A 24416-nucleotide genomic window follows, 5' to 3' on the forward strand; every position below is an offset into this window, starting at 1 on the left:
CAGTAATATTAATATAATTAATATTACAGCTTAATCTTGACTGAACCCTTCGGGTCACACCCAAGCAAAATATACGAACCGACTTGACGGATTAATTCGGAAGAAATTAAATCGTCGCCCGAGTGTTAAATATTTAGACGTCGGTAATTCGAGCTTGGAGCGTCGAAACCGATCGTCGGAAGTCGAGTCAAAAATAATAAAAAGACGAGACGCGCAAAATAATAATAAATCAACCATATTCCTAAAATACCCCTAGCATCGGAATGCCCCGAGCATTCGAATGCTAGGGACAAAAATGTCCAAGCATAGGTGGCTAGAAAGCGCACCAAGCCGAGCCTAGCATGGCTGGCTAGGTGCGTGCTAGCGCACCGTGCTAGCAGCCACGCACAGCAGCTAGCAGCCGCGTGCACGTGGTGCGTGCAGCAGCAAGGCGTGCTAGCAGCGCACACACTAGCAGCCACGCACAACAGCAAGCCCACACCAAGTGCGTGGCTTGCGCGCACAGCAGCAACCAAACCCCAACGTTTCATTAATTACGGTTCCTTGGGTCGGGGTTGTTTCCGCGGTGAGTCGGACTCACCAAACCCCAACATTTTGAGGCTATCTCCGGCCGACTTGGGAGGATTGCCGAATCTACCTCACACGGAGTTTGATCCACCTAACACTCCGATATCGCCTAACACTCCTTTATCACATCTTAGTTCTTTTAATTTCACGGAATTGTTTAACTATGATGACAGTGCTAACACAAAGAAGAGGATTAGGGAGACGGTTGGTGATATGCCACTCTCATGGGATGGAGATTCGGTTCGCTATAGTGAGACGGACTTTGAATGGGTGGAACGCAAGAGGCTTAAAAGGCTTCATAGATGGTCCGAGAAGGGTGGGTTTAGCATTTGGATCAAGGATAGAAATGGTGTGAACAATTTTGCTTCTAAGGCAATTTCGGATCCGGATATGGCTCGTGAGTTTGGGGTGGAAATTGATGAGGATATCAAGAAGCGGGTAGGCAACAAGAGGCACCAAGGGTTCTCTTCCTCGTCATCTAAATCATTTAAGAGGAAAAAGAGTGAAGAAGTGACTTCGGTTTTTAGGGAGATAAGGGATGATATGGACATCGATCTACAATTGTCCATTATTGAGTCTATGAGGGTTTCATCAAGGGGTAAGGAGGCAGTACCAGATCAGCCCCCAAAAGAGCTATGAAGGTTGTGGCGTGGAATTGTAGGGGTCTAAATGATCCACACTCTCTTACAATTCCCTACCTAGTGTAGCTCTACCGATCTAAGTTACCTTTGTTTATATTTGTTTCAGAAACTAAAATGGCTTTTGTTAAAGCAGCTTCAGTTTTAGGTGTTTTGGCTCCTACATCCACTTTTGGTTGGGATTAGGATGGGAGTAGTGGGGGGCTTTTAGTTTTAAGTTGGTCTAATGATGTAGTAGATTGCTTGTACTCTTCAAAAAAATTTATCCTTTGTAAGATCTTTGAATCTAATGGAATCTTTAAGTATGTCCTTTTTCTTTATGGCGAGCCTCAAGTAGAGAATAGGAAGTTAATTTGGGAACAACTTCAATGGTTCTTGAATGAGTTCAAAAATGTGTTAGTAATAGGGGATTTCAACTAAGTGGAGAGTGGAAGTGACAATCTAGGGGGCTCGACTTTAATTAGAGGACTTGATGCTTTTCTTAATTGGAGGTTTAGCAGTAATGCTTTGGAAGTGCCGTTTGCCGGGCCCCGGTTCACTTGGAGTAACAAAAGGGAGGGTAATGACCTAATTCTAGAAAGGCTTGATCGGGCTTACATCACGGAATATTGGTTCCACCATTCCCCGTATGGGAAGATAATTCATGAGCCAATCATTTGCTCGGATCATGCAGCTATTACTTATTACTCTACAGCCAAAGAGCCTATTTCAAATAGGCCTTATCAGCTTGAAAATTGGTGTCTCAATTTTCCAGAGGTTAAGTCAATTGTTGCAATGGAATGGAAAGAAAATGTTCAAGGTTCTTCAATGTTTCAGCTTTCAAGGAAGCTTAAGAGTTTAAGGTCCAAACTGCAGTTTTGGTTCTTGGAAAATAAAAAGACTTGGGGGATCAATTGGAGGAAAGTAACTAAGGGTCTATAGGATACAACTTCAAGTATTAGGTCAATACAGGATGGGGACGCCTATATTCAACAGGTTAACCTTATTGTGCAAGAAAGCCAACTTTGCTTTATTTTGTGGAAGCAAAGAATGAAGGAAAACTAGGTTAAGTATGGAGAATTACCTACCCCTACAATGTACAGGAAAGTTAAGCAACGTCAAGCCCACAATGAAATTTAACTTTAAGAAATGCGAGAGATGACTGGGTGGAGGGGCAGAAGGAGGTAGAGGATGTAATTTTGGCCTCATTTAAGGAAGTTTTCAATCGTATATTCTGAGAGTCACGGGGAGGATATTGATCTTCTTATTCGACAGCTTGAAATTCCCTAAATTTCGAATAAGGAACGGATGAGACTAGACAGGCTTTTCTCTGCTGCAGAGGTTAAAAAGGCAATGTTCAACATGCACTGTTTGAAATCTCCAGGTACGGATGGGTTCACTGCAGATTCCTTTCAGGCCTACTGGGAAGATGTAGAGGAGCTAGTGGTGGATAGTGTGCAACAATTCTTAAGGACAGGGAATACGCTCAAAGAGTGGAACCAGACTCTTTTAGTTCTGATCTCGAAGGTTAGGGTTCCTGAACGTGAAGGTCAGTTTAGACCCATCAGCTTATGCAACACAGTTTATAAATGCATTTCCATGTGTATGGTCAACAGGTTAAAGAATATTCTCCCAGGCCTCATCTCTGAAAACCAGCATGCTTTCATACCTAGTAGGTACATGGAGGATAACATTCTTCTGAGCCATGAGCTTATGCATTTGATTAATTCAAAAAAAGGGTCGAATTTCACTGCGATCAAGATTGATATGTCGAAGGCCTATGATAGAGTGGATTGGTTATTTCTTCTAAAGATCTTACAAGCTTATGGGTTCTCCAGTCATTGGATAAGGATGATTTCATAATGCATCTCAACTGTGAGCTTCAAAGCAGTCATTAACAGGAGAACTTCGGGACACTTTGTTCCTCAGTGTGGCCTAAGACAAGGTGATCCTCTTTCTCCATACCTCTTCATATTCTGTATGGATATCCATTCAATAATGTTATCGTTGGCAGAGGATATCAACCAATTCAAAGGCTTGAAAGTGTCAAGAAGGTCTCCTTCTATCTCCTACCTCTTCTTTGCAGATGATGCTATGTTGTTCTTTAAGGCGGACGAGGAGTCATATTTATGTATTAATGTCATTCTCCTTCGATTTGGTAAAGCTTCGGGGCAACAATTGAACCTTCAAAAATCCTTTATTAAGTTCTCTCCGGGTTTTGACAACAACAAAAGGTTAGTATTGAAGAGTATCCTCTCTATGCCAGAGACAGATAATATGGGAACCCATTTAGGGGCTCCGATTGATATACAGGGGAAGAAGAGTTTGGCCTTTCAATTCTTGGTTGATAGAGTGTCTGATAAATTGGTATCCTGTGCTTCCCTCAATCTGTCACAAGCGGCAAAACTGGTTCTTATCAACACGGTTCTAGTAAGTATCTGAGCACATGTTATGAAATGTCTTAAACTTCCACAAGGTATTGCCAACAAGATTGATTCCCTCATCACAAGGTTTTGGTGGTCCAACAAAGGTTGTAAAGGTATGCACTGGGTTAGTAGAGATATCATACAAACCCCCAAAAGCATGGGAGGCTTGGGGATTAGAGGTACTTCTGTCCTCAATGATGCACTCCTCTTCAAATAATCATCAAGGATGCACCTCAACCCTCAACTTTTTCTTTCAAGGGTCCATGGAGGGTTACAGTCATGTGGGGTGTGCAATATGGCTAGGCCGTATGCAAGAATGGGGAATCCTTCCTTAGGAAGATCAAGTTTTCAAAGAGTTTCCCATCTATTCAAGGATGGTTTCGCTTGGAAAATTGGTAGTGAGAAAGAAGTTAAGGCCATCAGTATGCCTTGGGTGGAAGGTCATATTCCAATGGTAAATGCTTATCAGACGTTGGGAGCGGATCTAGGTTGGAAAGTAGAGGATTTCATTGATAGGAACAAAGGATCGTGGGATGCAAGAAAGGTAAGAAGGTGTTTTGAGTGGAATAGTGCAAAGGCTATCTTGGCTATGGAACTCCCGCAGAGGGAGGAGGATGACTTCACTTATTGGAAATTTCACCCTTCAGGAAGATACTCGGTGAAAACAAGATACTACTATCTTTTTAAGGATGCGACGTTAAATCCCGACTCGTTTTCTTTGAATGACCAAGAGTACGTAAAACTTATTTGGAAAATAGACATCCAACTGAAATGGAAACTCTTCCTATGGAGACTCTTTCATGATAGTATTGCTGTCAAAGTCAACCTAGCAAGAAGAGGTTTACAGGTTGATGAAACTTGTGACTTCTGTGGCTCTGATCCGGAAGACAGCCAACACCTCTTCCGTTATTGTTCTCTGGCAAAGGAAGACTGGGGAAACTCCCCACTTTCTATTAGCCATGATTCGACTGGTTCCAGCTCTTTGAGGAAGTGGATCCAGAGCTATATCCTGCTCTTTCATAGTGAGGATAGTAAGTTTAGTACTCGTAATGCTTTGTTCATAGAAACCCTTTGGGGTCTATGGAAATCTAGAAATGCGAGGTGCTTCAAGAATGCTAATGGGACTGCTAGTTTGGTTGCGGAATTCATTCACCAAGCAATGCAAGACCACGAGGTCTTCACCCATAAGTGCAATTAAGACAAACCTAACAGGGAGTTAAGGAGCAATGATCCAATCATTCCCCCAGGTTTTAATCATGTGCAGTTGGGGACAGACAAGAACGTCTTTGACAACTTCATTATGGAAGCTGATGGATTATGGGATAAAAAGACTTCGAGGGCCGGGGTGGGATGGGCAGTGGTTAGGAATGGGCCGACAAGCATGTTGGAAGAATGGGGAAATTGTGGTTCGGCATCATCAGTGGTTCAATGTGAAGCATGGGCATGTCTTGAAGCTTTGAAATGGGCTAAAACTCAGGGAAAACAGGGTATCCTCCTGCTTTCTAATTCTAATTCCCTTCTGAACAATCTGCAAGATAACCTTGGTAAGGATGTTTCGATTTGTTGGATAATTAAGGAAATTAGGGAATTAGGGGCCTCTTTTCTTAAGTGTGCGATTCTAAAGGTCCCTAGAGAACAGGTAAAACGGGCTAACGACATGGCTAGAAGATGTCGTCTTAATTTGTCGAATGTTTCTTAGTTTTTTCTCCTTTGCCTTTGTCAAAAATAAATAAATCAATATATATGGAATACAACTGATGATGACGAGTAATTGGCATAATAACTCAATTTATTTAAGGTGTGATTTTTTAAATTGACATATTGTAAGATTGTATGTAACATAAGTTTGGCCGACCAATATTTTGTCAAATATTAGCATTTAGACATCAATTGTTAAGTTATCCATATATATATAATTGTCGATTAGCTAATTTTTTGGAAACATTATTATAGTATTTTTTTAAAATTCTAAAAAATCACGCTAGTACCAGATTAAATAAATAATTCATAAGTCGTTTTTCAGTTGTTCGTTGATATTTAATTAGTTGCATCACATTTGAAATTTTACAATAAATACTTCATGACATAAACTTAGCATATATTGTTTCATATCGTAATGACATATAATGTATACGGTTATAACCTTTTGTTAATAATAAACATGTTAAAGTTTTCATTATAATTAGATCAATTATTAATAGTTAAATTGAATTTGCTTTGATAATCTAATGAACATTATTTGATGATAACTAAATATAATCACAAAAGTCATAATCATAGCGTTCAATATGATTACAAAACTTTTTATGGTCGTAAACGAATAAACAATAAAACTTTTTATAATAAATAGGGCTTTGAAGAAAATATTTCATGGTTTCTTCCCAGATTGTTTGAAATACCCAAATTATCGAAAAAAATAAAAATTTAATATTTTCAATTACATGTATCATCAATTTTGCATCCCTTGATTGATATTGATTGTCTAATTAAGATGTATTATTCTAAGATTAAAAAACAATTCGGATTCGCACGAACCCTGATTTTCGGAAACATAAAAAAGTTGTAGATGATGTGTGATTAAGGCATAAGTTCATCATCCGTTGATGTGTAAGTGAATTTAAGTGACAAAGATCTTAAATTGGTGGTTAATTTCATCCATGGATGAAGAACATTGAAAAGTAATGAAGAACGTTGAAGAATGATGAACACTATTTTGATTTTAATTTTCTTAATTTAATCTTTTCATTCAAAGTGATTTTAATAAAATATTAATGAAAATAAAAAAAGATTTTCGAAATATTAAAAATTATATTTTGGAAAAAGTAAAAGAATTTAAAATAGAAAAAATAAAAAGGCCAAGTATTTAAAAAAAAGGAAAAATCAACTAACAAGATTTAAGAATAATCATGGTCATTTTGAAGATGACCATAGTAGAAACATGTTTTTTTAATCATTAGTCAAAAAGAGAAAACCAAGCACAACAACCTAAGGATCATTTGATGATTCAAAGCTCTTACACATATACTCAATGACTCAATGTGACTATGATGAGCAGATTGAGCTCTACTAACTCTTACAAATTACTTTAAACTTAAAGCATTAACAATTAATAAACACAGTAGATGCATCGGAGCCACCTTGCACACCCACCTTCGCTTTTCTACCTGGCCAGAAACTTGGGTAATAAATTGTAGAGCCAATAGCCATTGAACCTTTAAAATGTAGTAAAACTTCATTGTTAATTGATAAGTTACCAGTCTACCACTATATAAATCGGATATGTTCCGGGTGAGTTTCGATACCGTGATGTCTTGGGGTTGGTAAAGGTTTATCGTCCAATTCAATGCCTACACAGTCAACACAGATTAGCTAGCCCGGGGGGTTATCCAGGAATAGCCACTCCGATGCTAAAGTTAGTAATCTGGGGAAGAAGAAGGAATAAAGAGAGAGAGAGAGAGAGAGAGAGAGAGAGAGAGAGAGAGAGAGAGAGAGAGAGAGAGAGAGAGGGTATATAGAGAGAGATTGTACCTTCATTATGAAAATGTGATTGGGTACATATAGGAAAACAACCAAGCTGGTGCCACCTATCAGCATAGGTGGCAAACCGACCTTGTAGGTAGCAGGTGCCTACGTGGTCTTGAGCAGCACTCCACGTGGCCGAGAGAAAGGTCGTTATGGATGTTGAGCGATCGTGCTGATTAATAGGTTATTATCGGCTAATTAGTGTTTTTGTCGGCACCCTCCCGTACAACTAGTCCCCCAAGTGAGGACATCAGTGGAATCGGTGTTCTCACTTAACACATAGGTTTTTTACCTAATAGATATGTGGTGTGAACAATTGTAAAAAATTTCGACATTGCTCTATTAAAAGTAATTTTGAGATTTGAAAATCTCCGATTTTCCCCCAAAGTGAGCTAAGTATCGATAATACTTTGCTCAATTAAGAATAATTTTGAGATTTAAAAATCTCCAATTTTCCCCCAAAGTGAGCTAAGTACCGATAGTACTTTGCTCAATTAAGAATAATTTTGAGATTTGAAAATCTCCGATTTGCCCCCAAAGTGAGATAAGTACCGATAGCACTTTTGCTCAATTTAGATAATTGAATACAACGGGATATGGGCGGGAAAATACTAGAGAGTAGTAGGACACGTGTTGTGAACCTGGCGAAGCAAGTAAGGGTGTGTCACACTTTCAACCGTTGGATTTCATGCAGCACATGTTAAATCAAAATTCACTGTTCACTGGGTATAAAAAAGAGAAAACGAACAGTTTTTCATCAGTTTGAACTTAGATTTTCAAAAAATTATTTTCGAAGAGAAATTTCCCAGTGCGATTCTTCGTCTTTCTCAATTTTGCAACAAAGGATTTTACTCTTGATTTTGCAGAAGCGGTGACAATTTCCACACTCTGGTCATTTGGTGGCCTGATTTGCTCTTGTTCAGAGGTAAAAAATTTGAACTTTTGCCTCCTCTATTTACTTTTGATTTTCTTGTGTGCATCGTATGCGTATATAGTGGATTTTGTGGTGTTTGTTTGTTTTTAGTTAATTATGCCTGAGTCTGTGAAGAACTATGTTACGGGTAAAGCCATTGTGGCTGACCCGTTTATGCACTTGTCCTCAGCGCCAGAGAAGGAAGCTGAAAAGTCCTCTCGGTGTGTTAGTACTTATATTTTAGAAGACATTGATATTATTGAAGTTGAGTTTGTCAGTATTTTCGATCAAGGTGACTTAGAAATTCTCATCGACAAGTACAGTTCTAACATCGGTAAAATAAGTATTAAAAGTGCGGAGATGCCGAGAGCTCCCTTAGGCGCCCTGGAAAAGAACCACTAGAAGAACCTGAGACTCAAGGTTCTGACGTCCATGATGAAGACATTGAATCCATGGAGCGGAGCGTAGATTCTGACAGGGATGAGGTCGAGGAAGAAGACGACATCCAAGGAGAAGAGGAAGAAGTTGGTGAAGCTCATCAGCAAACCGATGAACCTAACACTAGTGATGAGGAGACTGATGAGGAAATAAATGAAGATATCAACATCGGCGAGCAAGTAATTGCTTAGGAAAGGCTTGATGAAGGCTACAACTCAGAAGATGATGATGCTAATCACCGGCAACCCTTACAGCTTTCTAATGAAATAAAGGTGAAGCAGACAAAAGTTGATGATACATGGTTGAGAACTGCTGCCGAGAAGAATTACTGCGAGGTTGGCAAGAGGTTTTTCCGCCTCCCTGAGGACTATGTTCTCACTCATCCTGAGTCTGGAAACACTGTTTTTGACTGCCCAGAGGGGCACATTGTCGTGTACGCCAAGCATTTTGAATTTGATCATCGTTTTCCACTTCATCCTTTTATTGAAAAAATATTTAAAGCTTGAAATGTATGTATTGCACAACTGACACCGACAACAATTTATAACATTATGTCTAGGGGTGTCCGTTCGATTTTTGGTTTGGATTTAGCTCAAATCCGATCCAATCCGAAATATAATTCGGTTTTCAATTTTCCAATCCGATCCGAATTTCTCTCTTGATCCAATCCAATCCAATCCGAATTAAAATTCGGTATTTGGATCCGATTCGAAAATCCGAATTATAATACATTATTTTTTAGCGCCTAATACAATTATAAAAATAAAGCTTTACTATAAATACAAGTCTTAAAAATCATGATTAAAATAAATAGTTCAACGTCAAGTCATTAATTAATTAATACAAAGTCTCTCTAACTTATTTTATGTAGTAGTAAGTATTTAAGCTAAATTTCAAAATATACAAAAATCCATATTTATACAAGCTTAATTTTATAATTCGGTTTTTGATTTGGATTGGATCCAATTAGGGTCTATCCGATCCAATTTGAAAATCCGAATTTCCAAAAAATCTCAATCCGGTCCAAACCGATTTAAAGTTTGGATCCGATGCGAATTGATAATTCGGTTTGGATTGGATTGGATTTCGGTTTTTATCCGAATTATGGACACCCCTAATTGTGTCATTAGTTTGGGTCATGATATATATGGATTTTCCATTAACTCTAAATTTGATCCGTAAACTTCACTGGCTGAAAAAAGACAGTCAATCACCAGGCTGGTGGTCGTTCTATACTGCTACCGGTAAGGTTACAGTGTGGCCGAAACTGACCAGCTATAAAAAATGGCAAAAACAATTTTATTTTATGAAGGTGCCTAATACCTTTGGGTTACGAAGAACCTTCTATCTTCCTCACACAAGGCTTGATACTCTTAGAGATAGGAAGTTAGGCATGCTTGAACGAAAAGCTTTTCGGTTTTTCGATTGTCTGTATGTAAATGAAGGTAGGAAAGTAAAATCTGTTCCTAGGGAGTGGATTATATCCTAGGCAACGCTCCCTTCTCTCATGTCGGTCTCTGCCATATTGATGAATATGGTATGATTTAAACCACCATTTCTAATTTTTTTTGTGTCACTTATTTCGCACGCTATAATTCTTTTTATTATTGTGCAAGCACTGTTGCCGTTATTAACCTATACTATATATTTATTTTTTATTTATTTATTTATTTATTATTTATTTATTTATTTATTTATTTTATTATGTTTTTTTTATATCAGTAATTTATATCAGTAATTGTACTTCATGATTCTAACTGGCCTTGGACTTACCTTTTTGCTGTTATTAACCTATACTAATTTTATTTGCATTTCATCAGGTCATGAGAAGTTGGATAATGAGAGATTAGGGCTTCATCCTGACGGCTGTGTTACACGGTAGTGCCCGCCCAACCCTAAGAACAAATTTGACACACTTCCCAAGTTTGCCACCAGGGCTCAAAAAGGAAGACAAAGGAGTAAGCGAGACATGACTGCTCTATCCCAATCAAAGTCGACAAGAGCCAGCATTCTCCCTCACAGAAGGGGTGGGGGTGCCGGGAAGTCAAAGAGGACCGAGATCAGTCTACACCTGCTCCCGGCCAACAAACAAGTCAGCTGAAGGATTTCGCCGTTGACACTCGGGATTTTGTGGATCTGGACGAGGACAATATCGGTGGTCCTAAGAAAGAGACTCATGGTGCCGATATGTCAGCTCCGCTTTCGCCTTTTATTGAGGCCGAGAAGGTTATTTCTGTTACCATAGAGGTTCCCCGGGTCACAGCCGGTCTCACTGGGCTTAGCGGTCTGAATGTCTTCGCCCCTACTTCTGTATCGGACTTTATTGAGGTCCCACATGTGAAGATTCCTGAAGAGGTGGCTGACGAGCTTCTGGACTTCCCTATCGGCAATGCCAACGAACCTTGGCGCCCCAAGCTCACTGTGCATAGGGGTGAGTCTGTCTATGCTGACGACCCAACATCTGGAGGTAGCCTTGGCTGGAGAATATTGAAAGATTTACTCACTCCAGCCGACAGGCCTACCGAACAGCTTGTAGCTCCCTGTGGCCAGATGATGAATGATATACTCATGGTATGTTATCATCATTGTATATGAATATATAAGTTTAGTATCATTCATTTTTTCATTTTTTTTATATCATTATATATGAATATGAATATATAATGTTTTTGCTTCTGTAGACTGTCAACTCTGCTATAGAGGTGTTCACATGTACAAGCATTATCAGAGACAGGCGGATAAGGTTGAGATGGTTTTGAAGAAAGCCGATGAGGAGCGCAAAGCCCACAAAGCTGAGGTTGACGAGTACAAGGGTAAAATCAAGCAGCTAGAGGGCAGGGTGGCTGATCATGAGGAGATGTCCAAGAAGCTGGAGGATCAAGCCCAGTTAAAGGCTCAAGTTGCAGATCTTGAACAAAAATTGGAAGCGGAGAAAGCGCAGAGAAAAAGGGCCGAGGACGACCTTAAGCTGATCGTTTGGAGAAACCTGTTATCAAACGTCGTGACGTTAATCAATTTTTAAGGTCCGACTTATATAGGGATAAATCGCTATACCGGCGGTTGGGTTGCTGTGCACTGTTGCGTGTGTAAGGCTAAGGATTGGGGTGAGGAGAAATGGTAGGCAGTAGAGGATGCTTACGGCGCAGACCGACATTTTTCTCCCACCAGCTACGAGGACTCATACTTCTCTGATCCTCCTCGCCTAACCACTATGCAAAATCTTGATCCCCGCAGCCTTCCCGATGAGGAGTTTAATGACACCATTCTTGCTACTCCTCCTTATAATGTCGGTCTAGAGAAGGAGTCTGAGGCTAAGCAGGGCTGAAGTGATTGGCAGTCATCACCAAACTCATCATGCGACTCCTGTCCTTATTTTGCTAGTGAATGAACAGTTTGTTGTTTGTATAATGATTTTTAAGACTTTTTTTTTATGTTTTTTATTGTCCGATATGGGAGTTAATGCCATTTTGGGTGATAGCTGTCGGTTGTAAACAATTATTTTTTTTGCTCATGAAGTACGTTGTCTGTGTTTCTAACAACTAATACTGTTTAATTATCTTCTTGTGCCGATTTTACGTGTTATGTCTTATTCTGTTATTTATGCTATCACCATTACGGTCCCCTAGTTTTACGAGTAAATATTTTACATTTGTTCGTTAAAACTGATATTGATATTACCAAACTTGCGCCGGTATTATCCTTGATTTGAATATTTACTTTGCTCTTTGCTTTATTGAAACGGTTATATGACTTATGACGCCGATTCCACATAATTCATATTGAAATCAGTCGATATCAATATCTCTTAACAAGAATATTATGATTATATTGCGACCTTTGGCAGGTCGAGTAACGATAGTGGATCAGACCATCTATTCAACTCGCCTTTAGGTGCATGAGTTATCCAACCATCTCCTCACTTGAATGGGTGCAACAGCTAGTCAGGCCGTCTGCACATACATATCGAAAGTGGGAAAATGGTTCCATTATGCTGCCAAAAACCACTAAATACTTTATTAACGGCCAATGCCAAAAGATAAAGACATATTACAAAGCGTTTGACCTTAAGTCATACCGATAACAAATAGAAAGTCATAACTACTAAAAGTACTTAAACATAATATTTTTTTAGAACGGCTTCATTCCAGACGTTTTTAATGGGATCCCTTCTAGAGTCATAAGACGGTAAGAACCTTGTCGGATAGTTTCACATATCTGGTACGGCCTTTCCTAGTTGGCCGTGAACTTGCCGTCAGTATTTCCTTAACCCATTGCTGTCGTTCTACGTACAACCAAATCTCCATCTTCCAGAGGTCTATAGTTGACATGTTTATTATAGGCCTGCCTCATTCTATTTTTTTTAGGCTCCAGATTTGATGGCGGCCCTTAGCCTTACTTCTGGTAGGAAGTCTAGTTGTTGCCGCAGCAGTAAGTTGTTTTGGTCTTCACAAAAATGCTGAATTCAGAACGTTGGGAGGCCCACATCCGCAGGAATGACTGCCTCTGTTCCAAAAGCAAGGTTAAAGAGAATTCTCCTGTTGTTTCTTTTGTTGTCGTCCTGTTAGCCCATAGTATTTCTGGCACCAACTCTTCTCATAATCCTTAGCATCTTCAATTTTATTTTTCAATGCATTGAGCATTTGTTTGTTAGCTGCCTCAGCTTGACTGTTAGACTAGGATGACATACCGCTGCGTAAGTGAATTTGACCTTATATATGCTTAGAAAGTTCTTAACTGGATTACAGTCGAATTGTGAACCGTGATCAAAGACCATGGCTAGCGGCAATCCGAACCTGGTGAATATATTTTTCCAGATAAACTTTGTCACCTCATTTGCTGTAATCTTTGCTACAGGCTCGACCTCTATCCATTTCGTGAAGTAGTCAATCCCTACTACCAAGAACTTACGTCCTCCAATGGCCGAAGTAAATGGACCGACAATGTCCATTCCCCACTGAGCAAAAGGGATGGGATTGAGAATAGGTGTCAGGTCGTTAGGCGACTTATTTATTGTCGGTCCAAACTTGTGACATTTGTCACACTTTTTAGCGTAAGCTAAAGTGTCCGCATTCATTGTCGGCCAATAATAGCCCCTTTTTATTGCTTCTAGTGACATTGATCGGCCACCCGAGTGATTTCCACAATCGCCTCCGTGAATTTCTTCCACCAATCTTGCCGACTCATATGCCGTTATGCATCTGCACAACGGTAACGAGAAGCCTCGTTTATACAACATGTCTCGGAACATAACAAACCATACGCTATCTTTCTTAATCTTCTGCGCTTCATTCTTATCTGTAGGAAGCACGTCATGTAGTTTGTAAGCTAGGACATCGTCATACCATTCGCGGCCTTCCATCACACAATGTACTGCCTTTTCTTTTTCCTTGTTTACACTTTTGTGATTTAAAACTTCGACCATCACTATGCGTTCTAGGTCATTGAAGCTGGAACTTGCAAGTTTTGCTAGTGCGTCAGCTTGTGTGTTCTGTCTGTGAGGAATTAACTTGATTTTGAAATTATCAAGAGTTGCCGCTATACTTTTGACTTTAGCTAGGTAGGCTATCATTGTTGGCTCACGTGCTTCGTACTTGCCGCTAAATTGACTTTCCACTAACTATGAATCTGTTGATAATTTAACCCTCTTTGCTTCCACTACTATGCAGAGCTGGACTCCTGTCAGTGCTGCTTCGTATTCGGCCTCATTATTGGAAGACTTAAACTTAAATTTTATCGCATACTCAAATACAACTCCCTATGGAGACGTCATGGTAATCCCGGCTCCTGACCCAGTTGAGGATGCAGAGCCATCAACAGATACCTTCCAGGTCCGTACGTCGTCTTCGTCTTCGGTGTAAGAGGATTCGACTATGAAACCGCACAAGGATTGAGCCTTTATCGACACTCTCGGTCTATAAATTAGCACGCACTCCAATAATTCAATTGCCCATTTCAGCAATCGTCTTGAAGTCTCCATTTTCTGAAGAGATTTTTCTTGCGGTTGATTTGTCAAGATTTCGATCGTATGTGCGTCAAAATATGGTCTTAGCTTCCGTGCTGCCACGACTACTGCATATGCGATCTTCTCCAATAGAGGGTATCTTCGTTTCACAGCGTTTAAAACATGGATGACAAAGTATATGGGCATCTGCGTTTTCTTCCGATCAACCAGCAGTACCGCCGCCACTGTCTTCGGGGAAGCAAAAATATAAAGCTGTAATGTTTCCCCTGTTTTCGACCTGACGATTGTCAGCAAAGATCGTAGATGGTTTTTAATTGCTTCTAACGCTTTTGTCTGTTCCTTCCCCCAAACAAAAGTCTTGTTTTGACGAAGGACAACAAAGAATGGTAAAGCCTTATCAGCCGATTTACTGATAAACCTCATCGATGTCGCCATTCTACCAGTCAACTTTTGTTTGTCCTTGATGGATTTTGATTGTTTTAGGTTAAGGATGGCCTTAATTTTTTCGGGATTTTCATCTATTCCCTGTTCACTAACCATAAAACCTAAAAATTTTCCCGACTTGACGCCAAATACACACTTCTCACAGTTCTCAGGATTTAGTTTCATTCTGTATTGTTAAAGGGTGTCAAAGGTTTCCTTTAAATCTGCAACATGATCTGTTACCAATCGGCTTTTTACAATGGAGTCGTCCACATATACCTCTACATGTCTTCCCTTCTGGTTGGCAAAAACTTTGCCCACCAATTTCTGATACGTCGCTCCTGCGTTTCACAATCCAAAGGGCATCACCTTGTAGCAATAAACTCCATCATCCGTTATGAATGTTGCTTTGTTCCTATCTGGCTGGTAGAGGCTAACTTGATGAGATCCCGAGAAATCATCCATAAAACTCAAAAGGGCATGGCTGGAAGTGGAGTCAACTAAGCGACCTATTCTCGGCAGTGGGTAATAGTCCTTGGGGAAAGTCTTGTTTAAGTCCATGAAATCGACGCACATTCTCCATTTTCCTAACGGTTTTTTTTACCATAACCACGTTAGCTAGCCACTCTGGATAAGTAGATGGCTCTATGAAACCCGCCGCTAGCAACTTGTTAACCTCCGCTTGTATAGCTTTAATTTTTTCGTAGAGAAATTTCTTATTTTGGTGTACCGGTCTTGCTCGCCTATCCACGTTCAATTTGTGCACCATCACGTCAGGATGGATTCCTGGCATCTCATCGGTGTAAAAGGCGAATATATCTGCATTTTTGCGCAGGAGCTCAACTAGGTGGCATCGCATCTCGACGTCCATATCAGACCCGATTTTCATTGTCCGATTTAGAACCCCTGGTTGCAGCTCAACTTCAACGGTTTCTCCTCCCGATAGTGGTCTAGGCACCGTTACGGGCCTTGTATCAAAGTTTTCCATTGCCAAATCGTGCATAGAGGGAGATTTCTCCCTTTTCTGATAATTTTGGTTTGTGAAACCCTACCGACATGGTTGCTTCAAAGCTGTCACATAGCACTCCCTCGCTATTGTTTGGCTTTCCCTGACGCGCTCTATCGTACCGGCATTAGATACGTATACCATTGTGAGTTGATATGTCGAGACTACATCCTGTGTATCATGGATCAGCGGTCTGCCTACAATGACATTATATGCTGAAGGAACATCCACTATTAAGAACTCGACCATAACATCTCGAGTCGTAGAACCCTCCCCAATTCGAACCTGTAGGTTTATGCTACCCTCGGGTCTGACTGTGGAGCCATTTAAACCAATATCTGGGTATGGTAACAGTGTCAAGTATTTTCGGCCTATCATCATTGCGTCAAACACTTTTGCGAACAAGATATTGGCTAAGCTGCCCCGTCTACCAGCGCGCGCTTAATGTCACACCCATTTATCATTAATATCAGCATTAACGGGTCGTCATGGGGGAAAACGATGCCCTTAGCATCAGTCTCTGAGAAGGATACAAAAGGGATAACGATCGGTCGAGGACGCTCATCTATTCCTAGGGCATTTACTATATGCCTATATTCCGATAAACTTTTCTTCGCACCGCTAACAAAACCTCCATGCACCGGTGCTCTGATAATTACGTCGATAGTGGTTTTGCGTCCAGATGGTGCGTTAACTTGCCGGTAAACCTCAGTATGAGCCTGTCGGTAGGTATCATCTTGCATCGACGAGTCAACCTGTTTTCGATACTCTGTGTGCCTCGCTAGTGGGAGTTGTTGTCGGCTTACCCCCGCTTGAGATTGGTATTGAGATAGGTGCCCTTTCCTGATGAGATATTCAACAATCTCTTTCAATTGAATACAATCTTTAGTGTAATGAACGACGTCCTTATGAAACATGAAATACTTCTTTACGTGACGACCCTTGGTTATCATTGGTGTGGGTCGATTCTAATCTTCCATGTTCTGATTGATTGATTATATTGCAGCTCTAGGTGCATTCAATTGTGTGTAACTGTTGTATCGTCCCAGACCTTTAGTAGGCCTATCACTCTCTGCTAATTTTGTTGCTGTGATCTGTTTATCTCACCGATATGCATATCGAGTGCTATGTAAGCACTTTATTGTGGGGACGGTTCCACCGACTCTACTTGGCTTCTAGTCTTCAGGAGTTCCTCACTCTTAATATACTCATGCGCCTTTCCGAATGTAGCACCTAGGTTAGGGAAGGACTTGCGCGCCATGTATCTTTTAAAGTCACTGTCAACCAAACCGTTCAGTAGGGCCTGTAGACACCCATTTGTGTCTCCCCAAAACCAAACCCAGTGATGAGTGCCTTTCACGTCGAATCATAATCGAATGAAATGAAAGTGTGGAAAGGTCTAGTGTTGCGGAAAGTTTTATTTCTTTTCCCTTCTTCCTGTTTTTGAAAACTTTATTTTAAGAAAACAGCCAATCCAGTTTGGTTGGTCCATGATATGGGTCTAATAGTGGTGTAGTTGGATGGGGCTTGCAAAGACCTTTCCAACGATATATTATAAGCCCAATTCCGATGAATATTGAGGAAATTATGGCCAATTTACTAAACTGGGCCCGGTTTGAGCTTTAAGTACGGCCTAATGATCTAGGGGAGGGCCTAATATAATTTATCATTCCTAATGTAATTAGGAATGGTTTTAGTCTTCTAGAACATTCTAGAAGGTCTTTATCATTCCTGATTCAATTAGGATTCTTCAGAGTTTTAATCAAGATTAAATAGCATTTTTGTTTGGAATTATATTATTTTATCTTCCAGTACAGGAAATTTATCAGATTTTCGAAAACGCGTTGAAAACCACTTTGGCGTCCAACCCCAGGCCTTGGCGCCTGGAACCAGGCTTGGCGCCAGACGCTAGCCATTGGCGCCTGGAGCTAGCCACTGGTGTTGGCGCCAACTAGCCAGGGCTGGCGCCAATGTGTTTCTGCGATCTTCAGACTCTGTTTTGTTAAATTATCTTTTTTGGATGATTTTTTCTATAAATATCGTATTAAAAACTCCGTTTTGATTCACGAATTCTCTTGATTCTTAAGTTTTAATCAACTCTCTTCATTCACAAATTATTCATCAATTAGCATTCATCTATAAACCAATTATCAACGTTCATTCATCTCTTTCATTCATCCTATTCGTTCATCTCTTTCATTCATCAATAGTATTATTTTATTATATTCTTTCTTTGATTTTTAATACAAAATTCCGCATTCACAAGATCTAGAAACACCTAGCCATATTCGAAGTTGCCTTCGCCCTAGACGTGAAAGGTTTTAATTTCTGAGGGTTTGGTCCCAAATCCCTCTTTTAATTATTTAATTTAATTGTTTTGATTATTATTTTCCTTGAAGTTACTAACGTGTGTATTTTGTTATTACAAAGAGGTACGAGACATCCAAGTAGGTACTTTATTGATTTGATTAATTTTATGATGTGGAAATCATGCTTAGATTGTTATTTTAATTCTTAGTATCATGTCTAGGGTAACTTTAATATCAAGTATGATTAAAAGTACGATGCTTCCTATGTTCTTCCTAATATTTATGATTGTTAGTATCTTGTTAGGGCTAAAGCTTTCATTTTTATTGCTTAGTGACATGCTAGGATTTGTTATTAATCTGGTTAGTATCATGCCTAGGATCTTGCTATGTTTATTATGCTTTAACATGATTATAATTATAATTTATGATCATTATGACTATTATTGATTATTTATGATTATCATGATGATTATTATTATTAATGATATTTATTGTTTATTATGTTGCTTGATATGCATATTATTTTATATTGTTATTGCTTGATCACACCTTTTATTGCATGTTAAAGAGAATTTGTATTTGCAATCACGCTTAATAAGATAATTAATAATCTTGTTAGGTTAATTGTGATTATAATTCAAGTGATCGCCAATAATAGTTTATTTGTGCATTAAATTCAACCAACATAGATTAAACAGGTTTAGGGTTAATCCTATTGATTGTATGTTAGTTAAAAAGCGCACATGAATACGAGCAGAATAAAGTAGAGGCCTATTTTTAGGGCAGGTTCGATCTCTTTTAGGTTGGATTTGTACTATCATCCCCGGACCCTTATTTGGTTCATGACCTTATGGAGTTGACGATCTCTTGGATCGTTAAGGGGTGTAATCTTCACCTCGTGAACGGTTTACAAGTTCCTAAAAAAACTTGGTGGCGACTCTTTTGCTCTATCTTCTTCCCTTTTGGACGCCACCGTACTTTAGTGTATGATCACAGTGGGGTTCAAGCTAGTGGGATTTTAAAAGCTTGAATTATTCCCTACAATTTTTGGCGACTCCACTGGGGAGGATTTCTATTTTTAATTCCTGAATTTGTTTCGACAATGATTTAGAGTGAGTGGATGAGACTCAAAAAGTTCTAAGTATTTCATGTGCGTAATTTTGATTAACATTATTTTCATATGCATAAAAAGGTTCTCATTGGAAATACCATCCGTAATGAGTCAAAAACATAGGATTTTACACTTAGGAAATTTGAGAAATGTCTTTCACAACTATGACTGAAATAACACCGCGCGAAACTGGATGATTTTATTGAGCACAGAAAGCTGCTGAGGCATGTGGGAAGTAGCGTCAGGGGCCAGAGCTTGGCGCCACACTTTTAGCCGTAGCGCCAGACGCCAGTATTGGTGCTAGGCGCTACAGTTAAAAGTTGGCGCTAGTCTCTGTTTGCTGGCGCCAATTTCCCTCAATACCGAGCCAGAAATATGCGTTCTAATTTCGACCGGTTTTTCGTATTGTTTGCTCGATCCTGCTTCCTAATTGATTTTTTTTCTCACTTTTCTGAAACCCATATATGTTCTACATATGGACATAACCCTCTGGGAATTCATGCTCTATCTACCCGATTGAACGCTCCTGGCAACAAAGGGTACATCTGAGAGGTTGAATTCACCAAACCATGGAAGCGAGTTTTTTCTAAAAACTCGCGGTGTCCTACCCACACGCGTTAACCCTTCACGGTTAGGCTTCTACGCGGTGCATCTGGACAATTAATCATGGACCCTATTTGACTAAACCATATCCCGAACTTTAGAGAACTAGAGCCATGGTTAGGTTGTGAACTCATTGCATATATTATGCCTACTTGACTAATTGTGCATTATTTGTTGTGCATATATATTATATGCTCCTCTTAACCGTTTGTTGATTTGTGTTGAGATTAAAATTAATGACTTAAAGAACTTTGCCTAATTAATTAATTAATTTGAGTCAATAAAGTTTTTTTTTTTAATCGGAATTGACCTAGCACGACTTTAGGCGTACCCCAGTTGACTAATAATACCGAAAACAGTCCCAAACCGAGGCTCCAATATTGGTGCCAAAATCTGAGCTGTAGCGCCACTGTATGGTGTGTAGCGCCAGACATTTACTAAAAAGTCTGGCGCCAATCACCATATTATGACGCCAGTCCTGTCGCTTGGGCGACAGTTCGGATTATTTGTCGAGTCATCACCTCACGTCTATTTAGTCAGTTCTCTGTTTAACTCGATTAACTTTGCTGATTATAATGCTTAATTAAATTAATGTTCGAGTCTAGGCACTAAGTCCCATGGTCTTACACAAGAGTCCAAATATGTCACTTACACTCAATACACACACCAATACACATGTTTTGACCATGATTAAGAAAGTCTTGTGTGCGCGCGTTATTTTTCGTCATTTTTTTAGGGGGGTAAGTCGGATATTAATCCTCCAATAAATAATAATACTTAGTTCCCTAAACACATGTACATTATTGCTCCCTAAAAATATGCATACTCTTTTTTAAAAAAATATGCATACTTTTTTTTAAAAATAAAAACCATAAAGTCAAATTGATTCGAGTCAAGTAATTAAAACGCAAATTGGCTTAATTTACAGCGCATGGTCAAGAAAGGAAGGACGATTAATCAAAGATAACCTCTTCGTACAAGTCCAACTTTTCGACAAACCTATAGCCCGCAAGAAGAAAGCAAGAGTCATAATGGCAACTCAGGAAGAAGTTAACGATCTCAAGAACCAACTGGCTACTGTAACTGAGACACTGAAGCTTCTCGCACTTAAGATCGAGGATCCCGTTAAGCAACAACAAATGGACCTCATGCAAGAAATCCTAAGCAAGTTGTCCAGCGACTACAAGTTTCAAGAACTCACATCCCAAGGGGTCTCAGTGGATAAAGATCTTCTTCCGCAGAAGTTCAGTGCCAACGACATCCCAAAATTTAGGGCAATCGACAATCCCTACTTCCATCTAAGAGCATTTGAAACAATAATGAGTATCAAGGGTATCGATAAGAAAGTCTTCCCTTCTCTGTTCTCACTATCTCTCAAGACCGTTGCCAACAATGGTTCTTTTCTCTTGAAAAAGAAAAGACCTCTACCTGGGAATCCATAGCAAACACTTTCGTTGATAGGTACAAGTGCAACGTTCAAGTCAAAACTGACCATAGAGAACTTGAAATCCTCAAACAGAAGGAGAATGAAGGCTTCACAACTTTCTTTAACAAGTGGAGAGAAACCTCAGCCAAAATGATCGAGGTACCAAGTGAAAAAGAGTCCGTGAGACTGTTCATTAAAAACCTTCAAGAAAAATATTCAAAACATCTTAAATATCAGAATAACCCTCATACCTTTAAGGTTGTTTTTATGATATTGGGATCAATATTGAAGATGACTTGGCTAAATCTAAAGCTGCCAACAATAGCTCCAACAGTGGCTGGAAAGGAAAGAAGAGCAACAATCCTTCTTCTTCCAAAACCGCCCACTCAAATAATATTAGCACCTTTAATCTAGGAGAAGTCCTCTCCATGAACAACCAAGGACAAAAGAAACCATTTAGGAGGAATTTCACTCCTATTGGCATGAGTTATGACACCGCATTTGATCGATTATATGCAAAAGGTCTTATAACTCCCATTGGACCATTTGGAGATCCACCAGTCGAGAAGAGGTCGCCCAACTGGAACCCCATTGCACATTGCAAATATCATCAAGGTAGGGGTCATCCTACTGAAAGCTGTTGGAAGCTTAAGGAAGCTATCCAAGACCTAATTGACAGTAACAAGCTGTCGTTGCCCCCTGCCAGTAAGAAGCCTAGTATTGACAATGCACCTCTAGCTCACACTTTGGCTATCTTCGATGAAGAAAGCGAAGTTGACCCCTCATCTCTCATTAAGCCCGTCAAAGCAACCAATGTAAAAAAAGAAGAAGAAGAAGAGATCTTTTTTGATGTCAAAGATAACCTTCCAGAACCAGCAAATGAGGTAGACATACGAGTGCTCACACTGTTTATGAAGGAGACATCGCAACTGTTACGTGAAACTCTCAAAATTATGAACGAACTTCACAAGAAATATGATGAAGAACCTAAGAGAGAATTCACACCAGTAAAAAAGACTTATGAGGCAAAATATTTTCCCTTATAAGTCACCGAAAGACCCAAGAAGAGCAATAAAGTTTATACTCCAATTGGGATCCCGTATGCACAAATGTTCGAAATGCTCTCCGAGAGTGGCAAGGTCAAACCTCTCGAACCGAGACCATTTGAATCATTAAAAAGGACAGATAGATATTACTGTCAGTACCATCAGTCAGGGGGGCACACCCTACAAAACTGCTTCAAATTCAAGGATTTGGTGCAGAAAATGATTTATAAAAAGGAGTTAATCCAAGTTCAACAAGAAGAGGACATAAATGTTAATGGAGTATGGGACAGTGATGAAGAAGATGTCTATCTAAAAGACATAGTAGGACCTTCACCTTCTGTATCATACACCACGGACGACATTTGGGCTGAAGAAGATTCATCAATAGACGTCCTCACAAGATCCGGGAGAATGCAACCTCCCGTTTCAACACAACCTATGCCTACTGTACAACAAGTTCCCATACCTATCATCGAAGACAATGACATCGTTAAACAATTCAAGAAGACAAAATTTGAGATGAATGTATGGAAGCTTCTGGCAACAATCTCGAGAACATAGGTTGGCTGTGATGAATGCCTTGGATAAAATTGGGATAGATTCTGACACCACTCCTGAGGGACTAGCTAACTTCCTCACGAGTGACCTACCTAGTCCAATTAATCTAATCACCTTCTCTGACAAAGATTTACCCCAAGAAGGTGACAAACACTATAAGGCGTTAAACCTCACGGTAGTCTGCAAAAGGATGAATGTTCCCATGACTCTTGTAGACAATGGATCGGCTATTAATGTCTGCCCACTTAGGACTGCGAGGATGCTCGGCATAAGGGATGAGGATTTAACTCCGTCTACACAAGGAATAAGAGCTTACGATAATACTCGACGTCAAGCTCTTGGCAAAATAACTCTAAATGTGACGGCAGGAGCAATAGAACATGCTACTACTTTTCAAGTGGTAGACATCAAAGCCTCGTTCAATCTGTTGTTACGACGCCCTTGGCTCCATGATCTAAAGGTCGTCCCTTCATCTCTCCACCAACAAGTGAAAGCTATAGTTGCAGGAATCCCCATCACTATTGACGCTTCGCCGATGAGGATCAAATCAATAGAAAATCCAATCATCAACGTGGAGCACGACGAAGATGATGAAGACCTATGGGGCTTTAACGAAGAAGTCTCCTTAATCCAAGAGGATTGTAGACACCCATTTGTGTCTCCCCAAAACCAGACCCGGTGATGAGTACCTTTCACGTCGAATCATAATCGAATGAAACGAAAGTGTGGAAAGGTCTAGTGTTGCGGAAAGTTTTATTTCTTTTCTCTTCTCTCTGTTTTGAAAAACTTTATTTTAAGAAAACAGCCAATCCAGTTTGGTTGGTCCATGATATGGGTCCAATAGTGGTGTAGTTGGATGGGGCTTGCAAAGAACTTTCCAACGATATATTATAAGCCCAATTGCGATGAATATTGAGGAAGTTATGGCCAAAATACTAAACTGGGCCCAAACCGGATTTTACCTACGACCCAATGATCATGAGGAGGGTCCAAAGGTTTAATCCTATTCCTAAACTAATTAGGATTGATTAGAATCTTCTATAAGTTTCTAAAATATCTTAATTATCCTTTTTAAAAAAAGATAAGATTAAGGAATTTGATTGAAATATAAACTTTCCTTTTTTATAAAACTTTCCTTTTTTAAAGTCCTAATTCTATTCGGATTTAAACATGTTCAAAGACAGTCAAATATTATTTTCGTGTCTCATATTTTTTATCCAAATTTTATATGGTTGGATATATCTTGAAATTATCTTTCCAATGATATATTATAATAATAATTCCGAGCTATAACGGAAAAGATATGAATAAGATATCAAACTCTATCCAAAACTGACACCGTCTCACTATTTCGTTCATATCTTTTATTCTACAACACATTTTAATCTGATTCTAATTGGGTTAGAAATTATAGTTCAATATCTTTCCAACGACATCTTATTCATCTTATTCCAATTCCTGGATCAAAAGATATGATAAAAACAAAATC

The 24416-nt window shown here is 39.4% G+C and overlaps 1 protein-coding gene across 1 annotated transcript; it reads left to right on the top strand.

The window, feature by feature from the left end:
• The first annotated feature begins 2492 nt into the window (after nt 1-2492).
• On the top strand, nt 2493-3626 carry LOC110726001. The gene is made up of 2 exons (XM_021905477.1): nt 2493-2980; nt 3086-3626. The coding sequence occupies exons 1-2, from the start codon at nt 2493-2495 to the stop codon at nt 3624-3626; spliced, it is 1029 nt and encodes a 342-aa protein (XP_021761169.1).
• The last annotated feature ends 20790 nt before the right edge of the window (nt 3627-24416 follow it).

Source organism: Chenopodium quinoa, unplaced genomic scaffold (genome assembly GCF_001683475.1).
Source record: "Chenopodium quinoa cultivar QQ74 unplaced genomic scaffold, ASM168347v1, whole genome shotgun sequence".
NCBI lineage: Eukaryota > Viridiplantae > Streptophyta > Magnoliopsida > Caryophyllales > Amaranthaceae > Chenopodium > Chenopodium quinoa.

Bases quoted from the DNA above. Each gene is read 5' to 3' on its own strand.
- LOC110726001 (XM_021905477.1), top strand. From the start codon at position 2,493: ATGAGACTAGACAGGCTTTTCTCTGCTGCAGAGGTTAAAAAGGCAATG. The intron at 2,981-3,085 runs GTTATTTCTTCT...AGTCATTAACAG, and splicing joins GCCTATGATAGAGTGGATTG to GAGAACTTCGGGACACTTTG.